At 34.7% G+C, this 21071-nt stretch overlaps 1 protein-coding gene across 8 annotated transcripts in view; it reads left to right on the forward strand.

The window, feature by feature from the left end:
* Positions 1 to 21071, forward strand: part of Tanc2 (tetratricopeptide repeat, ankyrin repeat and coiled-coil containing 2) — a 467438-nt gene that overhangs the window by 195240 nt on the left and 251127 nt on the right. For 5 of the 8 annotated variants that reach the window (XM_046460981.2, XM_058584913.1, XM_046460952.2 and 2 more), the window contains one exon: positions 11361 to 11471. The exons of the other annotated variants lie outside the window; for them this stretch is intronic. In XM_046460981.2, the coding sequence (XP_046316937.1) occupies positions 11361 to 11471 (111 nt within the window). The remainder of the gene's footprint in view (positions 1 to 11360; positions 11472 to 21071) is intronic. 8 annotated transcript variants of the gene reach the window in all.

The raw sequence follows: 21071 nt of genomic DNA on the forward strand, positions 1-21071 counted from the left end.
AGTATGAGTAATTTTACTTATTGCTGGTGTGTTCTATCAATATGTCTAGTATATCCTTTGTGTGGTATAACACAATTGCATGAAAATAGAACTTGTGGGGGAAGAACATACTTATTCTTGCATTTCCTTGAATACTGCTTAGAATCACCCATCTTCTTCAGCTTTAGTCACTAGATGAAAGACATGAACAGATCATTTATTCTTCCAAAATCATATAAATAAATATAAGCTAGTTTAGTCATTCAATAAATAATAGCACTTGCACTGTGTCTAGCACTATTATAGTTATTACTAAAGATACAGAGGTATGTAAAACAGACAAAGGCTCCTTTTAATCTTCAGACATATTCTGAATACTAAATATATAAAAAATACAATTAAAATATCAGGAGAGGCTGCTTCCCACTATGCTGACATAACCAGTGCTGGACTTGCCTTGGATTGCAAACAACTATTTTCAAATGTTGGACAGTTAACAGCATGGTAGTGTGATCCCTGAAAGAAAGGGTGAAGTGGGGGAATAACAACTAGGTACCTTGGCTTTCTGCAGAAAGGTATTCTGACTATGGAGAACTCTAGCAGAGAATGACAGTCTTCCTGAACTGAGGAAACAGATTAGAGAATGCATATTGCAGAGAATCTTGCAAAGTACTCTGAAGTATAAGATAATGGTGGGACTATACAATAGAAAGAAGGAGCTTCCAACTAAACATCCATTTTGAGTGAAAAATCTGTTCTATTTTATTAAGCACTGAGATAGTGTTGTTCACTTCAGCTCTTTGTCTACCTTAATACTAGGAGAAATACAATCATCTTGGAACTGTGGTGATATGTCAATGAGAGAGGAATATAATTTCTACAAATACATAGGGTAAAAGTGAGCTTGAGAGACTTGAGTTTTTATCACATTATTTGTATGTACATTAGTTCATTAAGATGAAAACACTGCTTTTTTCACTGTGGATCTGGTGCTAGCTCTTGTTCTGTCTGCCTGGAAGTTAGAAGGGCTACTTCAGTCTATATAATTTGGCATCCCATCCCTGTCTTCTTATCAATATGTGTTCTTCCATCCTCTAAGATGAAATATTTTCTTCTTCTCTATCTTATTTATCTTTCCTTTTCTCTTTCTTCATCATTAGAAACAAATTTTTCAAAGGCTTTTCTTTTGGTGCCAAGTTAGTGAGTGTCCATATTTAAATCTTTTACGTATTTTCAATTGTGGTACACAAGTGTGAGAACCCACTATGAGTCACTGTAAAGCTTTAAAGAATAACTTCATGATTTACTCTGGGTTTAACCAAGTAACTATAGCTTTTCTATATTAACATGCCACATTTATCTAAGTTGGATGCTGCATAATAACCCTGAACTAGAGTCTTCAGAGATTGTGTATTATATGTAAAAGACACAGATTTTGTCGCGCTTCCTCTCTCCACATTTTTGGGTAACTGGTTTTAGAGCTATGTGCCTTGCATTAGAATTGAGCTTGCAAAATTTTTTATTACAAAGAAAAGAGACAGTATATAGAGTCCCAAACAGATTTATCTCTTTCCACTCCCCACCCCCCGCTCCCCTGGGTGATCCAAACCCAGGGCCTCAGTTTTGTGAGGAAGCATTCCACCATGGAGATATATCCCCAATGCTTCCATCTGTCTTTCTAAAACAAAGTTTAAACATAGTTTCTCTACCTCCTTCTTTTTTTCCCCCAGAAGTGCTAGAAATTGAACCCAGGGCCTGGCACATGCTAGGCAATCACCAAGCTACAGTTCCCCAGCCCTTTTTAAATTTTATTTTAAGGGGAGTCTTCCAAAGTTGCACAGGCAGGTCTCAAACTTGAATTCTCCTGCCTTAGCCCCCCAACCCCCATAACCTGGATTATGGTGTATGCCACTGTGCCTGGCTAAGAAAAATAATTTTAAGAATAGTTCCAGAAAGGTATGGTCACCCACACCTGTAATCCCAATGATTCAGGATGCTGTAACTCCTGGTAAAATGCTCCTGGGTTAAATCCCCAATACAGAGAGAAAGGAAAAAAAAAAAAATGAATGAGAATGAATTTCCATTGAGCCAAAAAAATAAATTAAAAAGAAAAAAATAGTCTTTAATTTTATTCTACTTTGAAGTACCAAATAAGATCAGAGCAAAAATTTAAATTGTATATAAAACTATAAGAAAACTCTCATTAATAAATGTAATGTTGGGGGGCTGGGGATGTGGCTCAAGCGGTAGCGTGCTTGCCTGGCATGCATGTGGCCTGGGTTCCATCCTCAGCACCACATACAAATAAAGATGTTGTGTCCGCCAAAACTAAAATAAATAAATAAATATTTTAAAAATAAATAAATAAATGTAATGTTGGAAAAGTTTATTTTTTAAAGTTTTTTCTCAAAGTAAAGTGTGATAATATTTATTTCAGTTGACTAAACCCATAACTCTAATATCATTATACATTTCTTATACCCTGTTAGTATAAAATCTAGCCACATGTACCTTAAGTAACCTGTTTTTCTAGACCACTTGCTTCCATCCCAGATTCTTCCTTAATTTTCTAATAAAGTTTATAAAGGAATGTTGTTAGTTTTTTTTTTATTTGATAGAATTCACAATTACTGCCAGCTGGGACTGGGCTTTTCTTTGTGGGAAATTGTTTAATTACTACTTCAATTTTTTTGTTATTGTAAGTCTATTCAGATTTTTTTATCACTTAATTTATCAATTTTGGTTATTTGTGTCTTTCTAGGAATTTGTCCATTTTATCTATGTTGCCTAATTGGTTATCATAAAATCATTCATAATTTTCACTTATTGATTCTTTTCATTTCTGTGGAGTCAATAGTGATATCCCCTTTTATTCATAATTTTGGTAATTCATGTCAGTTTTTCTTGGTCAGATTAAGGTTTTTTAATTTTGTTAATTTTCTTTTAAGAATTAAATTCTGCTCTCATTGTTTTCTCCTATTTTTATTTATTTCTGCTTTCATTTTTGTTATTTCCCTTTTCTGCTTATTTGGGTTTTAATTTGCTCTTCAGTTTGCTTTTTAAAGATGTAAAGTGAACATATTTTCCCCAGTTACTTTTACAACCATAAAACTCTTCATGAAACTTTAAAAGAACATAAATATACAAAATTTATAATTCTCTTAAAACTACCTTTTTTTTCCTTTTTGATATTCCATTTTGAAGGAAGCACGTAACTGTAACAAGGAAGAGCTTCTTGACATTCTTCCTGTCTTCAAGATGTTGTTTGTGTAGCATTTAAGGATGATAATGATAATATATTTTTAATTTTTTTTTTAGTTATACATGGACACAACATCTTTATTTTGTCTATTTTTTTATGTGGTGCTGAGGATCGAACCTAATGCCTCACATGTGCAAACCACTGAGCCACAACCCCAGCCCCATGATAATAGTTAATCAACACATTGGACAGCTTGGAAGGATCTATTTCCACTTATTTACAGATATTCATGGTACCCAAGGGTACCATGAATAAATGTTTCAGAACTGAAATGCTAATAATATTATAGGATTCTGCCTATGAAAGATCTGTTAAACTTTTTATGTAATGTTTTCTCTTTCCTAATATATTACCCACTGTTTCTCTTCATTTCCTTAACAATTCTGAAGTTCAGAATATTTGCCACCATGTTGCTTCTAAGAGTTTTATAGATTTCACTCTTATTTTTAGGTCTTTTATTCATTTACATTTAGTTTTCTACATGGTATAAGAGTTCAACTTCATTCTTTTATTTTTTTTGTGAGCGCGCTACCGCTTGAGCCACATCCCCTACCCCTTCATTCTTTTTATTATTATTTTTATTTATATATGACAGCAGAATGCATTACAATTCTTATTACACATATAGAGCACAATTTTTCATATCTCTGGTTGTATACAAAGTGTATTCATACCAATTTGTGTCTTCATACATGTACTTTGGATAATGATGTCCATTACATTCCACCATCATTTCTAACCCCATGCCCCCTCCCTTCCCCCCCCACCCCTCTGCCCTATCTAGAGTTCATCTATTCCTCCCATGCTCCCCCTCCCTGCCCCACTATGAATCAGCCTCCTTATATCAGATAAAACATTTGGCATTTGGTTTTTTGGATTGGCTAACTTCATTCTTTTGCAGAAAGATATTCGATTTTGTCAAAACAAAATTTATTGAAAAAAAATGCCCTTTTACCATTAAATGGTACTGGTACCCTTGTTGAAAAGTATATGATCTTAGGGTTTGTAGGGCCTCCATTCTGTTCCATTGGTCTGTATGTCTGTCTTTATGCCAGTTCTGCCTCTACCTTTTTGCTTACTGAAGCTTTGCAGTAAGTTGTGTTATGAGAATCTTTAGTCAGAGGCCTGAGTCTAGGGATCTTGAGAGACCAGGTTTGGCCACCCGCTTCTAGAGTCCGATTAACAGACATCATGATGATGAAGCAGGAAAGGGGTTTATTTTCTGCTGGACCAGATTGGGAAGATAGTTGGTCCTGAAAGTTTTCTTGTCCATACTGAAAACAGTTTCAGGATTATATAGGGGAAAAAACAAGAGATATGCATATGCACAGCAGTTTGGGTTGGCCTGGTTGTAGGTTTGGTTCTTTGAGGTCCTGCTGGTATCGTCCTGGTATACCAGAGTTTAGGGGGCAGTTTCTGTTCAATTTCCATTTCCAGCATGACTGCCTATACAAAGTTAGGACAGAGAGAGAACAAAATGGAGGTAAGTCAAGATAATGACGAGGTCTTCCTTTAAATCCTGCAATTTGTAGGAGCCCCTATATGGTTTTATTGTTGTTTTCATACCAGCCATTTAACTCAGGGCCTGTGCCTGATAAGCGTACTCTGTACTATTAAGCTACACCCCAGGCCTTGTAAGTTTTGAAATTAGGAAATGTGAGAACTCCAACTTTATTCTTTTTCAACACTGTTTCTACTATTCAGGGGTCCCATGAGATTTCATGTTAATTTAGGATGGGTGTTTCTATTTTTTTAATTCTCTTTTTTTATTATTATTAGTTGTTCAAAACATTACAAAGCTCTTGACATATCATATTTCATACATTTGATTCAAGTGGGTTATGAACTCCCATTTTTACCCTGTATACAGATTGCAGAATCACATCGGTTATACATCCACGTTTTTACATACTGCCATACTAGTGTCTGTTGTATTCTGCTGGGTGTTTCTATTTTTGCAATAAAAGGTCATTGAAATTTTCATAGGGATTGCTTCAAATCTATAGATCATTTGAGATAGTATTGCTGCCCTAACAATGAGGTCTTTCAGTGAATATTTTTCCATTTATTTATGCCTTCTTTAATTTGTTTCAGTAGTGTTTATAAGGTGTTCAGCATACAAGTGTTTTCTTGTCTTCTTGATTATGTTGTGTGTGTGTGTGTGTGTGTTATTTTAAATTAAATTGTTTCCTTAGTTTTCTTCTCAGATTATTCATTGTTGGTGTATAGAAATGCAGCTGATTTTTGTGATCATATTACTTTGTTGAGTTCATTTATTAATTTTAGTAGTTATTTTGTGGAATCTTTAGGGTGTTTCTATCTGTAAGATTATATAATCGGCAAGCAGAGATAATTTATTTCTCCTTTTCTAATTTGGATGCTTTATGCTTCTTTTTCTTGCCTGAACTATATGAAATAAAGTGGTTTATCAAGCCATTACAGATGCTAGTCTGAAAAAAAGAACAGGTTCTGGGACAAATTTCTGCAACCAGAAGCAGCAGGGCTAGGTAACTAGTAGAAAAATGTTCACTAGACCTAAAGCTAAGAATATTTTTATAATGAAATGTTTGAGGAAGGAAAGCACAAGATGTTTACATTGAACCCTCATTGGCCATAGATAAGAGAGGGATGGGACAATGCAAAGCTGGGAAGTCTTTGTAATAGGAAAGCAATCCATAAGAAGTAATAATTGTTACTTCTGTATTGGCTGGGGGTAATAGTCTGGAAAGTTTATATATAAAGAGGGATTGGTGGCCCTGGTGGTCAGCCTTGATGAGAATTAAGTCAAGGTTTCATCATACATTCAGGAATGTGAAATAGTCTTTTGTTGGTTTTACATGCAGCTATGAACTAATTAACTTCCTTTATGTCTTTTCCTACTCCTTCCTCTTGCCCTTGTAATTAAGTTTAGGATATCTCAGAATTTTTCTTTCATTAGTACTCTGTGTTGCTCTGCTTATTACATTCACCCATCATCTTTCTTTCTTTTTTTCTTTTTTGTGGTATTAGGGCTTGAACCCAGGGATATTCCATCACTGCACCACATCTCCAGTCCTATTTATTTATTTATTTTGAGGCATAGTCTTGCTTGCAAGTCTTGAACTTGGAGTTCTTCTGCCTCAGCCTCCCAAGTACTTAGGATTATAGACATGCACCACTGTGCCCAGCTCATTCTTCATTTCTCATTTTTCTGATCTTTACTTTGATATTGTCAGTCTCCATATAATTCTTTCATGAGTATCTGATTCTTGTGCTACTTTCTTCCTAAAAATTATTTCCTGCTATGAAACTTCTATCAAAAACAAATGCTTCAATAGTTATTTAAAATTCTTATTTTAATGCCTTTTTATTTGTTTCAATTAGGTTTGTATCAGTATCATCAACATCATTCCAGTTTACAGAGGTCCATAGGTGGATTCTCTTGGTCACTATTGACAGTGATAGATCTGATTGCTTTTATCTGTTCTCAAAGGAACCACTACCACCGCCATTACCCAGAGATCTGGGGAAGAATTGTTGTTGTCTAATCTAGACCTTTTTTTTTGTGGAGGGGAGGGTTCTGAGGATTGAACTCAGAGACACTCAACCACTGAGCTACATCCCCAGTTGCTTCGCTTTCAAGAAAAATACTGTCTACATCCTCTAAGTTTTCGTTTTATTTTCTCTACCAGGCAGTATTATGACTACTGGAAAACCTCTCATTATCTGTGATCAGGGTCTCACTGAGTTGCTTCTTGCCTCGATAAGTTGCTGAGGCTGGCTTTGAAATCTTGATCCTCCTCCTGAAACCTCCCAAGCCACTGGGTAACCTAGACCCTTTTTGATTTGAACATTTTACTACTTTATAAAGTGTAACTTATATTTACTTCAACATTACAGCCTTCTTAGTTTTTTTTTTTTAAATGGTAATACTATTATTATTCTCATTCCCCTCTAGCATCTTAGACATTTTTGTGTCACTCCCCTATTCCCCCAACACACACACAAAATTCAGACTTTCCAAATCATGCTGAATCTGTGATGTTAGTAATAACACAGCAAAACCAGTAATATTCCCCATGTCTCACTTAGTTTTCAAGAATAATGGTAGAATGTGCTAGGAATATAACATCCTGAGATAAGGGAGAGCTGGTTGGAATACCCTGAGCCTATTCTAGTCCCCTACCTATAAACTGAATGTCCTTTAATACTTGCACTCAGTGACTCAAATGACCTGAGGATATAACACCCAGGATAGATTGGTTTCCAAGATTCCTCAACTGTGGTACAAGTGAGGCACCCACAGAAAGACTTTATCCACCCTGAGCAGATTTTCATTTATTTATTTATTATTAGTTGTTAAAAACATTACAAAGCTCTTGACATATCATATTTCATACATTTGATTCAAGTGGATTATGAACTCCCATTTTTTACCCTGTATACAGATTGCAGAATCACAAGGGTTACACATCCACGTTTTTACATACTGCCATACTAATGTCTGTTGTTCTGCTGCCCTTCCTATCCTCTACTATCCCCACTCCCCTCCCCTCCCTTCCCATATTCTCTCTCTACCTCATCTACTGTAATTCATTTCTCTCTTGTTTTTTTTCCCTTTCCCCTCACTTCCTCTTATATGTAATTTTGTATAACAATGAGGGTCTCCTTCCATTTCCAAGCAATTTCCCTTCTCTCTCCCTTTCCCTCCCACCTCTTGTCCCTGTTTAATGTTAATCTTCTTCTCATGCTCTTCCTCCCTGCTCTGTTCTTAGTTGCCCTCCTTATATCAAAGAAGACATTTGGCATTTGTCTTTTAGGGATTGACTAGCTTCACTTAGCATAATCCTGAGCAAATTTTCTGAGCCCTGGGGGAACAGCTAACAATGGATCTTAGTCTTCTGTTGTCCCTTATTGTCTATCAGTAATAAACCTGTTTTGCATTTTTAAAAAATGCAGTAATATTCTGTGCTGGGCAGCATACTGAGGGTTTTATTTGAATAATGTAATCTTTACAACTGATCCATGATATAGGTACTGTTATAAACCCAAGATAACTAATGAGGAAACAGAAGGATTCTTAACAGCTAAGAAAAGTAGAACAGGTAGGAATCTAATTTAGGCTTTGTAGTTTCAAAGCCTAGACCCTTAATTCTTGTACCATCCAACTCTTTACTATTGTGTTACCATGTTATACTGCTTCTACATACTGTGCCTTGCAACCACTTGCTTGCTTTATTTTCCATAGCCATACTCATCACTGCTCCATGTCTTTCAAACCATATACACCAAGTCTATATGCATCCTTCCTCATCTTCTACCAGATTCCCAAACTCAAATCTCTTATGGTATAAAAAGTCATGTTCCCAGTGTTGCTTCAGATCACTCTCAGAGCAGTAGTTTCCCATGAGTTCTTACATCACAGTAAAATACCTGGTTTTGGTTTTAATATTTTTACTCATCTTATTCAACCAATCACCTGTATTTCATTATCAGTAAAAACCTTTTGATATAGCATTTTCTTACCTATCTGAATTATCTTATGTACCATTTTTGCAATGCAGTTTATTAAAATATGCTTTCAAGAAAACTACTGTCTACATCTTCTAAGTTTTCCTTTTATTTTCTCTACCAGGCAGTATTATGACCACTGAAAAACCTCTCATTATCTGTGATTATACCTCCTGTGTTTGACTTACAAATAACACTTGTTATCTATAATAGCACCATTATCATCTGTTTTATAAAATAATTGAACTTCATTATTAGACATACACACTACCCCATGGATGAGGAAGTGGTAAAGGTAGACAGAAGAAAGAATTAAATATCATTTGTGAGCTTTAAAGATAACCTTAATTGGAATCCCTAAGAGTCAGTATAACATTAGTCTTCACAGATCAAAAATAACTGTCTTTGTTAGAAAATTATATATTTTAGTAAGAAATTTCGTATTTCCCAAATCTTTTCAATTTCAAATTAATACCGTGTAGTCTGTACTCTCTTCATAGTCTTCAGCTATTTACTTTTATTTTTCTGTACAATTTCTAGGACCCTGAGTTTTCTCTTTGACTTCATCTCATAAATTTTGTATACTCTTCCTACCTACCTCCAGTTTCTCTACCATTCTCAATTTCTTTCTTATATTTCTACCCTAAAATGCTGGTTTCTATTACCACAAAAGTTTACTATCTAGAATTTTTAAATATATAGAGTCCCTTGATCAGGGACCAGTGCTGTCTTTGTCAGAACTCAGCAGGTATAATAGTTATTCTGATGCCATGACAATACCTTAGTAAAATTCTAGTAAAGAACTTAAAATTGTTAAGAATAAAATTATAATCATTTCTCCTAAATGCAATTTTGAATAAATAAAATGTTTCATTATTTTCTAGTTAGTTGGTGAGAATATAATGAAGAGATTTGGATTTTGGCTGATAGTAGCTTGCATATATATCTCTTGAGACCTTCATTTGTGATAATGATTTTAAAAGACATGCTCAAATATTTTTATACTCTTAGAGTTGAAAGTTCTGCTGTCTTAAAGCTCACTTTTGGATAAGAGTCCTATTAATAGTATCCTTTGAGTTAGGACTCTGTTGCCATGGAGACAATGACAGGCTTTAAGTTGTATTTTTAATATATACTTGAAATATATATACACACCTTAAGGTTTAAATTATGATTTTATTGTCTGTAGGTTTTGAGTATTGGCAATTTAAAAATTATTTTCTATATCTTATTAATACTTTATCATTTTTATCCTCCAAAGAAACCAAAGGAGAACTCTGGCCATTGGAATGACAATGTTTTATAATTCTTTTTAGAGCATCTTTAGGAATAACAGAATCCTCTGTGGGTCAATTAAGAATGAGGATTTTAAAGAACATGCAGAAACTTTAAAAAAATGGCAGTGTGATCTTAAATATTTACATGTCTTAAACACAGTTATACAAAGCAGTTCATATTCATTTGAACTTTTTGTACTAGTGCTATGCTAAATAATTTAACCTTATTAAAGTTTATTTAATAGAACTCAATTTGAAAGTACCATAGCGATCTTCATAATTTTAACTTTTAAAATACTTACCTGAGCCTAGCACAGTGACACACACCTATAGTCCCACTACCTTGGGCAATTGCAAGTTCACGGCCAGCCTCAGCAGTTTAGTAAAGCCATAAGCAACTTAGTGAGACTGTCTCAAAATTTAAAAGGTTGGGGGTGTAGCACAGTGGTAAAGTGCCTCTGGCTTCAGTACCTAGTACCAAAACAACAACAACAAACTTATTATTTGAATAAACGTGAATAGTATTTCTTAATTTCCCCCTAAAAATCAGTAAATAAAATTGATATGTGCTTTCTGTAAGTAAAACTTTCAATCACAAATTATACTTCATTCTTTATGAATGAATTCCATGGCATAGAATATTACTGTTCCATAGACTTCATGATTAAATTTGTAAATTTACATTTCTTTAGCATCAGTGTCAAATTGGCACGGCCTAGTTAATATTTTAGCTTGCTAGGAGTTTCAACTTCCTACGTTAGTAACAGAACACTACAGTGATTGCTTTAGACTACATAGATTAGGAGTGATGACTTATAGTTAATCCTACTTTTGTATTTATCATTACTGAATATTAAAGTAGCTATTTCTGGATAAAAATGACCTTTTGGTTACAGTTATCATGAACAAAACCTTTAAATTTAGTCCTGTCATTTTGTCAGTTAATACTTGTATTTAATGGCACAGATAGCCAAAATAAGAGTTCTTTGCTTTATCAAGAGAAAAGAGCCAGAAGTAGTAGATAATCACAATTTATACTCATAGTTTTGAATATTAGCTTTTAGCTTTTCTCTTTTTCAGAGACTTTTTAGCAAGACCCATCTCCTCTATGAAGAATGCAGTTAATTTTTTTTCTGGCACAAAAAATAGAGTAACCTGATCTGAGTCTGACAGAGTGTGTCGTTCATTTAAGTGCTTCCATCTGTTGCCTGCTGTTCCCCTTACTCATGACCCCTCTATGTTTCTCTCTTTCCCTTACCCTTCTCCTTCCCTGTCTCTCTTTACTTTTTTTCTTTCCCTTCCCATTTTCCTCTCTCCTCCCTCTCTCTCTGGCTCTCTCTCTTTGTCCTTAGCCCCTCTGAGGAAGGCAAAGTTTGTTGAGAGCCCACGAATTCCAGAATCCGAGCTTGGCTCCCCAACCCTCACTTCAGCTCAGAAACTGGACGTGGACACATACTGCCCTGGTAAGCATGCATGCAAAGTGTCTGCTTTGAAAGAGGGAGGATTGGATCAGGCCCATCTGCAGAGCAGTGTTTTGCATGTATACTACTCATAAAATCATGTTAACTCTTTCTCAACTGGTTATATATTCTCCTTAAAGAATATAGTTTTTATTGAAAATCCTGTTTTGGCTTTTGATATAATGATAGTCAATATTAAAAGCAATTTCAAAGATAATTTTCAAAAGAAAATAATTTGAGTTATTTTTGTGATTTGAAATAATACAAGAGATTTTGTCATGGTCATGTGCAAATGGAAATGTTGAAGATGTGAATATGAATGTTCAACACTGGACCTTTTGCATATGACCTACTATGCCTAATTTTTGTTAGAATTCTAGATAGTTATAGAAAATACTTGTAATATTGGAAACCTTAAACTTGAATTAGGAAAGAAATAGATTCCTGAGTTGAACTCCCTTCGGACACTCACTTTTAGAAATACCTCTTGTGTATGACCTGTAAACACATGTGGGACTTCACTAAAACCCTTCCTGTGTGGGAGCCAAACTGAGACAGACTCATTATCAATGCTTAGATTCTTTCAGACTTAGATGCGTTGCCTGGCAACATCCTTTACACTCTCTCTAGAGTGAGTCTATAGAACTGTGTCAGAAATGTTCATAGTTCTAGTTGAGTATACAGATCAGAATGTTAGTAAAGGAACTTAGAAGACTTGGTTTTAGTTCTTTTGTTTATTCTTGCTCATTAAAATTGATGTTAACCAGCATGAATGCAACCATTACATATTTACAGCATTGGGATTCAGCAGAGTAAAATGATTCCTACTTCTAGAGGAGATAACAACAGCTCTGATCTGAAATGTGAGGATCATATATTTCTGAAGCCAGACAGGAAAAGTTAAAACAAAACCAAACAATGGGAGAAACATGGGCCAAATCTAGTGAAACAAAAGACATTTGATTTTATGTGAATCAATTTTTAAAATATTGAAAGTCCTTGGGACTTTCACTCTCAGAGCATTGAACCTTGAACTTCAACCACTGTTACAGATGACTTATTCTCTTCTAAATCACTAATGGTTATATATTAGGAAACAGCTTTCCTGTTTCCAAAAGAAACAAAAGCTCTTTAACATGTTTTGAGGTATGATCATACTTCTTAGGCAATGGAACTTTGTGCTTTGCATTTCTCCATGCAAATTTTAGTGTTCTAAAGTAAAATATATAAATGCATTGATCTCCTATGCCTTTTTCCTAAGGCTTATTATTATTTTATGGGAGGGTTGGGAGGTGGGTAACTGGGTATTGAACCCAGGAATTTGCACATGCTTGAAAACACTCTACCAACTATACCCCAACCTGTCAGAGGACTTTTGTTTACTAGATTTGCAAGTTAAAACACTCTTAGGAGAGCCTAATTTTCCCTTTTCTTATTTCCCTTATGACATCCTTTATCTGATCTAGCTATTGTTATTATCATGAAGCAAATAGCTGCTGTTTGTGTTGGAATGTCAGTACTGAATAGCTATGGACAGTTTTATCCATGTAATTAATTATGCATATTTTCCACAAGTATAAATTCTTTATTGATTTAGAATTGAACCAACTAAACCTCAATTAAGATTTTTAGAAGGCTGGGGTTGTGGCTTAGTGGTAGAGCACTTGCCTAGCACACGTGAGGCCCTGGGTTTGATCCTCAGTACCACATAAAAATAAAATAAAGCTATTGTGTCAATCTACAACATATATATATATATAAAAGAAACATATAAAGATTTTTAGAATGCCAGGGAGAACCTAAAACATGATGCCAAAATGCTAATTGTCATGCTATGTAGTCTTTTTTTTTTTTTTTAAATCTGCAACAGACTTAAAGCATAGAAACTTCATAGTGGTTTGTTCTTTTATAATAAAGGCATTAGGCCCTTGGAAAATAAGTTTCTATTGAGGGTAGCAACCTGAGGTTTGAAGCTGTTGCTGTTATGCTTGAATTCGGGACCCCCAAAAGACCACCAGAGACCCAAGATCAATGTAAACAGCAAAGAGGTGTTTATTGAGAGCTAGCTTGGTCCTCCGCGCTCACACACAGCAACTGGTGACACTGAGAGGCCCCGAGCGCAGGGTTTGCAGCAGTTTTATACATTCTTTGGAGAGGGCAGGGACTTCACATACATCATAGCAAATCATCACACACCGCGGGAAAATCAAATAACAACTCTAAAACATGATTAGCACATTCACTGGCGGGAACAAGTTGGGTAGGGGTGATTGGTCATTACAAAAGGGGTATTCATTTGAACTGATTGGTTTAAGCCAAGAGGGGTGTACGTGCTGAACTACATGGTTTCCCAACATGTTATCAATCACCATAAACTATTGGGAGGGTCATCTGGCATCCCAGGTATTTCCTTATCTCATGCTGATTGGTGGCTGCTAGGGGGTTGCTATGGATCCCCACCTAGCCTGACTGAGTCAGGGACACCTGGCGCAGCAGATCTCTCCTGTTATTTGTAGATAAACAACTTAGCAGGGTGGGAATGTGCCTAGGAGTGCTCTGTGGGTTTTTCCAAGGACAAAGGTGATGTCCCTTCCTTGGACAGGCTTTGCTCTGAGGTAGAGGCTGGTTTTTCATTGTCTCTACATAGTATCAAAAATTAACAATGAACCTGAATTGATGTGTTTACTCATAAAACAAACTTTTGGAATTTAGAAAACTATACCCTGAAATATGATGCTTTGACATCCTGAGTACTTTGAACCAAAGAAGCTTGGAAGGCTTCAGAACCAAGGTGTCTCTAATCTTTTTCTGCCCTCTTTCCCTTCTTTCTTCCCAAAGCAGTGCAGAGAGGGGCTTTTTCTGATGTTTCCTTATCTGCCTAAAGATAGATTCTTCAGAAAAGGAACAAGGAACTCATTTGTCCTGAATCCATTCACAGAGAGTCTCATCTACTGGGGAAGATTACTGTTACCCAAGTGGGGGGTTGGGAGTGGGGTTAAGAAAGTCTATACCAGGCCCAGACAAACTTTGTCATAGGCTATCACCAAATCATTTACTCTTCCCAAAGTTGCCCACATCTTCTCTCCAATCTCCTCTGCGAAGTGGGTATGAGCTTCTAGATCTCACTGAGTGTTCAGGTACTCATTTTGCTTTCCTCTGATTGCCCCCCCCCCATAATTAATTTTTATGCCTTTTCTCTGATTAAACTGTCCTGCTGGCAATTTATTTCATAGACTCAATTATGGAACTTTCAGAGGATAAGAGAGAGAGGATTTTTGCACTTCTGCAAAACAAATATTAAGCCAGCTTTTTTGAATATTTTTTACATAAGATATACTAACAGAAACATGAACATATTTTATTCTATATTCCTACATAATAAAACAGTTAAAGTTAGTGTGTTCTGATATCTTCTTGTCCACCAGCTTTACTCATTATCATCTGCAAATTCAGGAAACCACATTTTACAGAGCAGTAGTTGTAAATTAAAGGTTACAGCAGTGGTTCCCAGATTCTAGCACACTTGAAAATTACCTGGTGGGCTTGTCCAAATGTAGATTACTAGGCCCAACCCCCAGAAATTCTGGTTCAGTGGGTCTGGAATGGGTCAAACATTTCTAACAAATTCCCAGCTGATGCCTAACCTGCTGTTAGAGGCTTCATACTTTTAAGAACCAAAGTTAAAGGGCTATATAGACATTCTACAAATGATAGAGTGAACAAGGCTAAAAGTCTAGAGGGTTTATTCTACCATTGGTGACTTCTGGAGAGTAATTTTTCATGTTGTTCTGTATTTAAACTTAAACCTTTTGGTGTCTATATTTTAGGTTGAAAGAATAAAGCATTTGTGTTTGAGACATATGTATTTTTTCTTAGTTTTCCATCTGTACCTGGCATCTGTGTAGTCATGTCTAACTTTTCTGTGTTGAACTACATATAGAAGGAAATTGTAGATCAAACCAGACCAAGTCATTGCTGTTTAGCATGCAAAGTCTAAGGAAAGCTATTTTGGGATATAGCTGTTGATCCAGACATGTGTCATAATAAATTGAGTTCTTCAGTCTATATAGCATTAGATTCTAAAATATCTAACCCGATATATTATTCCTCAAATCAGATTTATTGTATCCAAGAAACATGAGAAATATGTAAGTAAACCTCATGCTTTGATTCTGCAGCTACAACCATGGAGATGATTAATAGTGTAAATGTGACTAATTCACCAGATTTGGGGATGTTCAGGGAACTGTGTTAACAATTGTCTCACAATGGGCAATCTGAGCCCTGGAGAATTTAAGTGATTTCTCTAGGGCCGTCAGCAGGTTTTATTGCTGAACACTTGAAATGGACACAATATAGTCCAGAAATATATTGCCTGATAATCCTGTCACTATGTAAATTCTCTAAGTATGCCTTCCTACCCTCAGATTGAAAGGTAGAAAATTCTGTTTTATGTATTGGACAAGGCCACATCTATTTTTATGAAAAAGGGTAGCCAAATGATAGCAGTCATTTCAATAGAACAATTCCTAAAATAAGAGAGCAGATTCATTCTATACTTCGTAGTTTTTTTTGCTTGTGACATTATTACCTGCATGATTTTTGAGTAAGTCAGCCTTTCTAAGCCTGAGTTTCTTCATCTGTTAAAAAAAAATGGAGATAACTTCAGTCAGATTAATATACACAAAGCACTTAGCAAAATGGTTGGCTCATAATAAATTCTCATAAAATATTAGATAAATCTATTATTAGACTGGTAATTCTGAAGTATAGCACTCTTTTTTTTAAAAAAAAGTTTTAGTTGTTGATGTACCTTTTTTTTACTTATTTATATGCAGTACTGAGAATTGAACCCATTGCCTCACACATGCTAGGTAAGTATCCTACCACTGAGCCACAACCCAGCCCTAGCACACTCTCTTAAAGTGTCCATTCTCTTCATCCCCCTGTCCTCTTTCCTGTACTGGAGATTGATACCAGGGCTTCACAAAGCTAGGAAAGAGCCCTACCACTGAGCTATATTCCCAGCCTTTCTTGAAGTGTTTTCTAAATAAGCAGAAAAAAATATTTAAAGTTTAGGGTAATTTTTAGTTAAATGTCTTATTACGTTTTAATTTTTATTTTTCTCTTACTAGTCTTTTGATCTGGAACATATCATATAACTTCTCTGGGCCTTGATTTAATTTCATACAACATTATGTTTAGCATAACATTTCTGAATTTTATATATTACATGTTACAGTTACACACATTCATAGGAATAAAATACCTAGAATACACCAAACTGGAACAGTGGTTGCTTAAGAGGAAAAGGACCGTTGGGTAAAATATGTGAAATTATGCTTATGAGCTTGTATCTGATCGATGGGCTTGTAGGGAGTTTCAATTTTCTTTCTTGAGGCTGCGTATATTAGTAAATAAGAGCTTGGGTTTTATAGTTAGACCTGCGTTCGATTTCTGATTCTTCTGTCTACTATGAATAACTTTCATAAAATATACCCACTTGTCAGAAATTCTGCTGTGTACATATATGAATATACCACAGTGAATGCCACATTTATGTATTACCTATAAACACCAATTTAAAAAAAAAAAATAGAAGGACCAGTAGAGGAAAGGAAGAGGAGTAGCAGGAGAGAAGGAGGAAACGAGGAAGCACCAGGGATTGAAATGGAGTAAATTATATTCCATGCATAAATTATTGTATCAGTATGGACTCCACTCTTATGTATCACTATACTGTACTAATAAAAACATTTTTAAAAAATAATAAAATAGTAATTGATTGAAAAAATTCTTTGTAATGTTGTGATAAAATAGGTATTTTATTCTATTATATGGTTTTTACTATGATTATGCAAAGTAATGTATGTGCCACATGCTTTTTATAAGCTCAGATAAAACAAACTAGATATTAGCACCCTTCCTGTTATTGTTTATCATCATCATTATTATCCTTTTCTGCACTTTCTAAAATATCTACAATGAACTTGTATTGAAAATTTTCAGTAATTAGGTGGTGCACTAAAGGATAATGTTACTGTTTATATTTTAGTTTTATGGGTGTTTTTGTTACACATTATAATATAAAATTTCAAGTGTAGAAGTGCACTTTGACACTAATGGTAGGCCAACTTGACAGTTTTATAGGTCTTATGACTACATGTGCAAGTTTAAGGGCCAAGGGCCAAGCCAATCTTCAGAAAGTAGGCTTTTATCCATGTCATATACTTTCAGAGAAATTTGAGATTTAATCTTTTAATATGGATCCTTTTAAATCTCTTTTTTAAATGACTGTGTCTTTCAAAGGACAGTGTTATTTAAGGTGATAACAAATTAGGATTTTTTTAAATATAAACTAAAGAAAGGAAAAGAGTTTTGTGCAAGATATTTGGGACATAGTCATAATCTTCTATATTTTGTATTTGTAAAGGATTTTTTATTTGGATTTCTTTCTTTTCTTTTTTTGACATTTATTTTAGTTGTAGGTGTATACAATGACCTTTATGTTATTTTTATGTGGTGCCAAGGATTGAACCCAGAGCCTCACTTGTGCTAGGCAAGTGCTCTACCACTGAGCCAAAATCCCACCCCTCATTTGGATTTCTTATCAGCATTTTACCTGACATAGTACAAGTAAAAGCCACTGTATACCAAATGTTTTATATAAAGTGAATTTCTTGAACTCTCCCCCCATACCTGTATAGTAATAGTCACTTCAATTAAAAGAAGATGATTTTTTCATTTTTTTCCTTTCAGTTCTTTAAAATTCTGAAAACAGTGTCAAATGGTTAAATAATTAACATGCTTCTTTGGTTTAGCTACAAACTTTATACTTAAAAATGAAACACTCTATATGATTTGGCCTAGCGTATGAGTACAAAGAACCTTTTTCTTTTCTATTTGTTACACTGTGTTTGTATCCTACTTCATTATAAGCACAGCAGATATAAAGCAGAATTTTTAACCAATATTATGCATTTTTCCCTACTCATAGGCTTATAGTATTAGTTAAAATGTCTCTCATCTGGGCTGCAGGTTTCCTGGATGGCTGTAAGTTTCAAGTTGAGCTTATATCTACTTGTGCTCATTCTGAGGCTCAGGCTAGAAGTCCATCAGCTAGAGATCACCAGAGGACAAGAATACCTAGTCCATTCATACAGGCATATTTCAAGTGTCCTGTTGTCCAAATAAAATTGAATGCCGAAGCCCAACAACCCTTCATTGTGTTAAGTTTTAAACATTCCCCTGTCCTAAGAATTGTCAGGTTTTTGCCACTCTTGTTCATTAATTTCTTCCCCTCATCTTCAACTCTTCCCAAGGGAACTAAGAAATATGGATCATTGCTTTAAACCAGCTGTTCTGTGAGTAAAGATGAACTAGAGGCCATTGATTATCTTTTCAACAACTGGTAGGCAGTGATTCTCATAATTAGGAATTCATTTTGGGGAGAATGTAGAAGCTCCTATAACTTCTTCAGCACTTATTAGGACAAATATTAGCCCCTGTTAGTAGTAATCACCCACTTTCCAGTAACCAGGTTTGTTTTGACAATTTGGACCAAGTTAATCATAGTTTTTACAACTCCATCAGAACACATAGGTTTATTTGATTAAATATGACAAAAAGAGATATCATGTTGAAGTAGATGAAAAATAAGCAGTTTATAATGAATAGATATTAAACAAAAATGTAAACAGTGCAACGAAAATGCTAAGAGAATGCTGAGAATTAAGAGAAAGTATGGAACTAGAGATAAATTTTGTCTATCATTTGTGTGCTGCCCACCGTGTTAGGAATGTAGATGAAGGATTTGGATACATTAGCCATTAGATATTGATTTCTTTTTTTAAAAAAAATTTAGTTATAGACACAATATCTTTATTTTGTTTATTTATTTTTATGTGGTGCTGAGGATCAAACCCAGTGCCTCACATGTGCAAGGAAGGTGCTCTACCACTGAGCCACAATCCTATCCTTAGATATTGATTTCTTAGGACAGTTTTGATTATTATTTAATCCCATTGCCCATGGCTACTTTAAGTTCAAGGTGCTTCTTGCATGTGTTGTAAAGTGTAAATCATCAAGGAGTGGAGAATTAGTGTTGTCAGGAAAAGTAAAATTCAAAATGTACTGAAATATAGTGTTGCTCTTTTTATAGCATCCTCTGTCTTGTCTGCATTATATTTATCACAGAATTTAATTGCCATGATTTAATTAAACTATTTTTATTTCCCCCATGAAGCTGTAAAGCTTCTTAATGATAGGGACTGTGCCTATTGTTCATAAATGCACATTTGGTGCCTAACTCAGTGCTGGACATGCCAGAAGTTCTCAATAAGTAATTATTGAATGAATTAGTGCTTTCTTATATTGTCTGTCATTTGTCTATAATCAGATAATTCTTCTGGATTCTGTTAAAGACAAAAATAAATAAAATAACCATATAGAAAATTTGTACTTAAAAGCACATATTTCGGGGCTGGGGATGTGTCTCAAGTAGTAGTGTGCTTGCCTGGCATGCGTGAGGCACTGGGTTCAATTCTCAGTACCACATAAAAGTAAAATAAAGATATTTCTTAAAAGCACATATTTCTTAGCAGAGTGATGAAATGGCTAAGAGCATAGGCACAGGAACTAGATAGTCTGGACTCAAATGTTGACTGTTACTTCACTTATTCTGAGCTATGAGCTAGCAAGAACTTAATCATTATGTACTTCATTTTTGCTATCTCTAAGATAGGAATACTGTGATAAGAAAATGATTCAATACATATAATGTACTAAGAAATATGCCAGGCAGCACTATCTCAATAAATGTTAGTTATTGTTAATATTACTACTAGTAGTAATAGTACTACTACTACTATAAATATTGTTCCAAAAATAAACTTAAATCACTCTTTTACAGCAACATTAAATATGCTATATTTAGTCAGTTTTCATGTTAGAGTTCTATATTTTTGTAGAATTGGTAAGTCAGAATTTGAATCTACAAATTCTTTTTTCTTTCTATACTGTTAAAATTTCAATCATCTATTACATTAATTTCAAATACTTCCTTTAATTTGTAAAATATTTCTTAGGTACATTGACGTATCTATCTTTAATGCCAGTTGCTTTACTTTGTTGTTAACTGATATAAGAATGATGAAGTAAAGTTGTCTGTGATTTATTGTTGAAAGAGTATTGGATATGTTTGATAACTAATGCATAAAACACATCTGAAAGTATGAGTATGGATTTTTAAAAGAGAAAGGATTATCTTTTATATTAACTTTCCATGAAGACAGGAGATAATAAGATCTAAAATGCAATTAGAAAGATTCACTTCATATTGTGTTATAGTTTTAATGTGTTCCTCAAAAGTTCATGTGCTGGAAACTTAATCCTCAAATTTATATGTTTATGGTATTTGGAGGGGAGTCCTTTGAGAGGTTAATAGAATTAGATGAGGTCATATGAGTGGAGTCCTTTTGATGACTTTAGTGGCTTTATAAGAAAAAGATGAGGCCTGTGTAAGCACACTTTCTGTGTCTTACCATGTTTTGCCGTCTGCCATGTTATAATGCAGCAGGAAGGCCCTCATCAGATGCCAAGTAG

This window comes from Marmota monax, unplaced genomic scaffold (genome assembly GCF_021218885.2).
Source record: "Marmota monax isolate L192 unplaced genomic scaffold, Marmota_monax_Labrador192_F-V1.1 WCK01_AAM20220418_F8-fsc00319, whole genome shotgun sequence".
Taxonomy (NCBI): domain Eukaryota; kingdom Metazoa; phylum Chordata; class Mammalia; order Rodentia; family Sciuridae; genus Marmota; species Marmota monax.